The sequence below is a fragment of the Tetrao urogallus genome (assembly GCF_951394365.1).
Source record: "Tetrao urogallus genome assembly, chromosome: Z".
Lineage (NCBI taxonomy): Eukaryota > Metazoa > Chordata > Aves > Galliformes > Phasianidae > Tetrao > Tetrao urogallus.
Genome location: NC_136816.1, coordinates 848,683 through 854,682, shown reverse-complemented (window position 1 = coordinate 854,682; position 6,000 = coordinate 848,683). Strand labels below are relative to the sequence as shown.

General features: G+C 52.4%; 1 protein-coding gene across 1 annotated transcript; it reads right to left on the bottom strand.

Annotated features, from left to right (window-relative positions):
* Nucleotides 1-585: 585 nt before the first annotated feature.
* SPINK4 (serine peptidase inhibitor Kazal type 4) lies at nt 586-3,528 on the bottom strand (the record flags this gene model as incomplete). The annotated part of the gene is made up of 4 exons (XM_079548585.1): nt 586-640; nt 2,584-2,696; nt 3,024-3,058; nt 3,447-3,528. 4 exons carry the CDS (start codon nt 3,526-3,528, stop codon nt 586-588), a joined length of 285 nt encoding a protein of 94 aa, XP_079404711.1.
* Nucleotides 3,529-6,000: the final 2,472 nt, after the last annotated feature.

The following is a 6,000-nucleotide window of genomic DNA, read 5'->3' as shown; positions in this document are numbered from 1 at the left end:
GGCTCTCTGGAATTCAGGATCTCCACTCTGCACTTCTAGTGCTCCTGTGGCTTATCTGGGCTGATTTCTTTATGGGGCAGTCTCACATGAAAAGCTGAATGATACAAGAATCGTGATGTAGCTGTTTTCCACTAGCACCAGCTCTGGATGTGAAGGTGGTTTCTAGGGAGCTGAAGAGAAGGCCATCAGCTCCCTCATTGGAGAAACTGTACCTTTGCTAAATTGCCTCCTTCAGAAAAGCTGTGTTTGTACAGCACCTCCTTCACCAGGATCTCTGTTATGTGTGTTTCTTACTGCTCCCACATTGCTCCCAGGAACGCGAGAGAAATGTACAGCGCACAGTGTGCAGGGCCTAGTTTGTGATATAGATTGGAAATGAATGTTTTGACTGCACTTTTTTAGTAGTTCTTCATGGAAACAGGCTTGTGCTGTTTTCCCTCAGCCCGGCACAAAATAATGCTGTTGAAATAAGATTGTGTATGCAATTTTATTATTTACTGTCACTGATTGAAATGTCTGATGCACGCAGAGCGTACAGCATCAATTAATCACCTATTTGCGGGCTCAGGAAAGCCACCAGGAGGCTCAGATATCTTGACACTCCCCGTCATTCAAAATCCGGATATCTTGCCTGGTTTTCCTAGGATAATGTAGAAAAACAGAGTAAAGAACTAGGAAAAAAAAAAAAAAAAAGTGTTCCCTGACTCACCCTTGGCCTCATCTGGCCCATGGAACGGAGCTGACCTTTCTGAAACTGCTTGCTCACTGTCCCATTGAAAAGAGATGCAGCTGCCTGCAGAGGTCTCTTCCCTGCGTATGGTGCAGGTCCCACCATTGCTAGAGACGATTTCATCCCAGCTGGTTTGCAGTGTGAGCACTGAAGCTTTGCCCGAGCCCCCTCCACCCCCGAGGATGAAGACCCCTCCTTCCCTGTTCACCACCCTTCTGGAAAAGGAAGGGCTGTCCCCTGTGTCTCATCTGAACCCTTCTGGGACTTTGTGACCATTGCCCTGTGTTGTATCAGCAGCTGCAACATGACTCCATCCGTTCCTTTTGTGGCCATAGGCTGCCACTGGATCCCCTTGGCCTCCCACTCGAAGAGCCACCAGAATTTGGACGTAGCTCCTCCACAGCTCCTCACAGGTCCAGGCCTGTGGCTGTTTGCAGACCCTCTGCAGTTTCCCCAAGTCCCAGGAGACAGACATCCCAATGGCACGCAGCACCCAGTGCCCAGCACCCTGCAGCGGTGGCAGCATCTTCCTGTGCAATCTGGTTATCCCTCCCTACAGCCTGTGTTCTTGGAAATGCAAGCACCTGTTGATCTGCATTCAGCCTGATCTTTGCTCAGCCCATCACTTCCCAGCCTGCACAGGGTGGTCCTGTCCCAAAGCAACCCTCTGCTTTTCCCTTCTGAACATCGTGATGCCCCTGTTGCCCTATTCCTCAGACTTATGGTGGTTCCTTTGTGGACCAAAGGAACCATGATGCGCATAACTGGGCATCTGCACTGACAGAGCTCTCTTGGGAGGATTTACTGGTGCTATTTGCCTGTCCAGGCTATCCACCTAGTGCACCTTTCTAAACATCTGCATCCAAATCTTCCTTCTCCGGCTTGAGAAAAACATGGGCACGTTAGACTGGGTCCAGAGGAGGGCTACAACTAGGATCAGAGGGCTGGAGTTCTTATCCCATCTTATGAAGATACTTGGAGAACTGGGCTTGTTCGGCCTGCAGTAGGCTCTGGAAGACTTTACAGTGGTCTTCCAGTACATAAAGGAGGCCTGTAGAGACTTCATCGGGTCACACTATTGTGACCAAGACAAGGGGTGAAGGTTTAAACTATAAGAGGGGAGATTTAGGTTAGATGTTAGGAATTAATTTTTCACTCAGAGGGAGGTGAGACACTGGAGCAGCTGTGCAGAGTAGCTGTGGATGCCCCATTCCCCGAGGTATTTAAGACCAGGGGCTTTGAGCAACCTTGTCTAGATGCAGACATTCCTGACCTAGGCAGGTGGTTAGAACTGGATGATCTTTAAGGTCCCTACCAACCCAAACCCCTCTATGGTTCTGTGATTATTCATTCACAGGCAGTACAGACTGGGGACCTTCTCTCACCCTCTGCAGAGCACCTGGTTTGTTGCCAGTTTTTTCTTATGTTGGAAGGTCGTCTGGCTGTGACTCTTGACCCCACATTTTGGGGGGTGTGCCACCCTATAGTGCATGATCCAGCAAGCTGCTCCGATGGATAAATATTGCTCTCTCCTGTGGGATCAGTACTCTGCCAACACAGTGAGTGAATACTAAGTTTGCAGCTGCACTGTCCCTAAACACAGTGCCAAGGAAGGGGCTGGCACCTGCAAAGGCTAGGGGCATTCCCATGCCTGTTCTTGGGCATATCACGGGGAGGTGAAGCTGAGGGCTGCAGAGCCAGGTTCAGAGGATGCCAAAAGCCTTCCTCCACCTCGCAGTTAGGATCTTGTGTCCTTCCCGTGGGCTGTGGTTTTCCCACGGTGTTTGACAAGCACCTGCGTTTAGACAGCTAAAATTAGACCCCTGGAGGCCAGTGCCCAGGTGTGAGCTTACATTTTCTGCACACAGAGCAAGCACTCATTGGCATAGGTGTTCCCATCGCTCCCACAGATGGGCATGTGCAGCAGGGGGCAGGCCTGCAGCTCAGCCATCTCTCCACACGTCGGCTGGAAAGGAGAAACGGCAGTGAGTGCTTCAGTGCAGGCAGCTCCCACCCTCCTCCCACGGCGCTAGGGCAGCAGCGAGCGTGGCTGGAGCTGGCTGCACAGCAGCTCTGGGGATCCCAGTGCCCCTTAGGGCAGGCTCACAGAGCAGGGAGAGGCAGCGTGCCTCAAGGTGGGACTCGCTGCCCGGGGTCGGTACTGGGCTGAGACTGCTGAGACCCACAAAGCTGGGGCAGTTTCTGGGAACAGCCTTTCCCCCAGTCATGCCAGGCATTGAGGCAGCCCAATAGGATCTGAAGTGACTAACAAGAGCAAATGGAAATCTCTTACCCTTCTCAGGCCGTTCCCCTCTTCCAGCTCTGCCCCTGAAACAGAGAAGAGATCCAAGAGTTCAGCAGGGGGGAAATTAAGTGACAAGTGCCTTTCCAGAGAGAGCTGGTGGCAGGAACGTGAGGTAGTGACAGAGGGACAGAGGTGGGAATGCCTGTACCTGTCTCTGAGCCCCTTCCCATAGCCCTGTCTCCTGGACTCTGAACCAGGAGCTCCACTGAGCATCAAATGCATCACTGGCACATCCCAAGAAGTGTGGGATGTGTGTGCTCCTGTCCTTCTCTGCACCCCACCGTTCTGCTGCTGTGCTGCCTTGCCTCCCTCACCTCTTCTCCACATAACAGAGATCCTGTGTCTTTCTGCCCCCCTTTGCACACTCAGTCCCTCCACACCTCCCAGCCCACCACCGCAGAGCAGACTTACCACTGGCAGAAACGAAAGCTACCAGCATCAGCGCCAGCACCAGCAGCTCCTTTGTGGGCATGGCTGGCGTGGGTGCATGCATTCGTGCACCTCACTCCGCTCACAGCAGCCTTTATAGCAGAAGGCAGCAGCTAATCTTGGCGCTGGGAAAAGCAGCATTTTGAGCACTTCGACCTGTGCTGGGAACAGACAAACTGTGCACCCAGAGGTGAATGACAGCCTGCCAACTCCAGGTGCAGGCAATAGAGGCTGCTATAAAATCCCTTTGGCCCACAGTGCAGGCTGAATAATGCTGCTCTCCTCTCCAAACCAGCCAGCCTCCCACTGTGCACATTACCCCCAAGACGACCCTCCAGCTTCATAGCTGCCATTCCTCATTTCGTGGTGACAGTGACAGAACACAAGGGAACAGCACAGAGCTGCATCAGAAGAGGTCAGGTGGGGGTGAGATAAAGGCTGTGCCCCAGAGGGCAGCGCTGCTGGGGCTCAAGGAGAGTTTGGGCAATGCTCCCAGACACAGGGTTTGGGCTTTGGGTGGTCCTGCGTGAAGCCAGGAGTTGGACTCCATGATCCTTGCAGGTCTCTTACAAGCTTGGGATATTCTATGGTTCTGTGATTCCTACACCACGTGGATCTCCATTTTAGATTGGGATACTTCATGTGCAAAATGCAAAAGTTGGGGCTGATCTGGGAGGCTGTGCCACTGGGGGACTTTTCAGCAAGGACCTCCATTCCAGAAGACCTTGCTTTTTCACCTTTGAGAAAAATGTCCAACATCAGTCTTTCCATGTGAGCATCCTTGCTGCCCCTGAGAAAACAATTTACCACATCCACCAACACTTTCCTTGATGGAATCAAGATCAAAGGCTGAAGGGTGAAGGATGGAAAAGAGAATCGCTGGACAGAAAGTCAGCATCATAGCTGAAAAGTAGTTTTGACTAGAACTCCTTTGGGACAGATATGGCAAGATTAAGTCTGGGCCAGAAGGGAGAGGGCGTCTCCTTCACCCTGGTAGTGGGTAGGAGGTACTCTTTGTGCAAAGGGCCAACACAAACCTACAGAAAACTGCCTGGAAGATCTGCAGACACGTGCACTTGCTGAAGAGACAGACACATCATATTCAGGACCTTTCTTCCCCACAGTTTTACCTGAGTCTTAGCGTGGTTCTTGCCAGCCCTGGACAGCAGAGACGAGCAGGAGTATCTCAGCAAGCCCTCGTGGTCAGACAGGCATGGCTGAGCATGGACTGGCAGGAGCTTTGGGATTCCCCTTTCAGAACACACCTCTGCTCTGCTTAGATGGCTGTGCACACGGATTACATTCCCTATTGACACAGTTCAGTAACATTTGACGCTTATTATTATTCTGCTTTGAAAATCCTACAGGTAAAGTAAATATTTAACTGCACTAGCAGTTGTTCCCAAGGAACAGGAGTGCTGGTGGGGTGGCTTAGTCTGGTAAAGGGAGATCTGCCAGCAGCCTGCAACTAAGGGAAGGAGACTTAACTAAATTGGTGGAACCAAGGTCCTCTTGGTTGCTGGAGATGGCACAGTGAAAGCCACAGGCACAAAGTCCTGAGCAGAGAAGTTCACACTGGGTGTCAGGAACCAGCCTTCCGCAGGAGGGTGAGCAACCTGACCAGCAGGAAGACGGGGAATCTCCATCCTCGATGGGTCATGCACAAAGCGATGGGCATTGTGACAAGCAGTGGAGACAGCCCTGACGTGTGCGAGGCTGCGCAGCAAGGCCCCAGGGCATCCTTCTGCCAGCGCACATGGTCTCATGAAGCCAGCAGCTCTCACATTCTGGCACGTGATGATTAATCTCCTCACACCCCGGCTGGGCAACCTGTTCCCAACCAGCACTCAACTAGAGGACGACTCAGTGTCCTACGAGCTGCTCCCACCCGGCAAAGCCCTGCAGAAGAGCTGTCAGGGGCCTTCATGGTCTTCTCCAAGGTGTTCAGTGGCAAAAAAATGGCTAGACTTTGACCCCAAGGCCTCTGTCAGCCTCCCTGATGCTGCGTTGCCTGTCCCGAGCTTGGCCTGGTTCCTGGAGTTGCACCATGAGCAGTGCAGAAACCGTGCAGCTCAGATGTGCTGCTGTCTCTGCCTCACCCTCCTCATGGCATAGGCGTCCACATCCCTTCTGTGCCAGCAGCAGCAGGTTCTGCAGCGCTGTTGGCCAACATGAGGCTTGATCTTTCTGCACCCAGTTTCTCAGCAGTGTTCAGATGCTGTGATCTTCACAGAGTGAGCTAAATGACACCTAGCGGTGTGACAAAGGGAAAACCACCATCACAGGCTCTCAGAGAAAACCACCTCTCAGAGGCCTCTCACTTCTCTTTCAATTTTGCTTTCAAGTGCAGGCTTGAAGCCTCTGACAAAAGTCCCAGCAACCATCCCCTCGAGTTAGAGAGGGGAAATCCTTCCTTAGGTGGCCAGGAGGTTCCCGTTGGTTGCACAGCCCAGCACTGGCTGCACAGCTCCATCTACAGAGACAATCATGCATTTAAGCCTCCTCCTCCACGTTGCAGATATTTCGGTGCAATCCC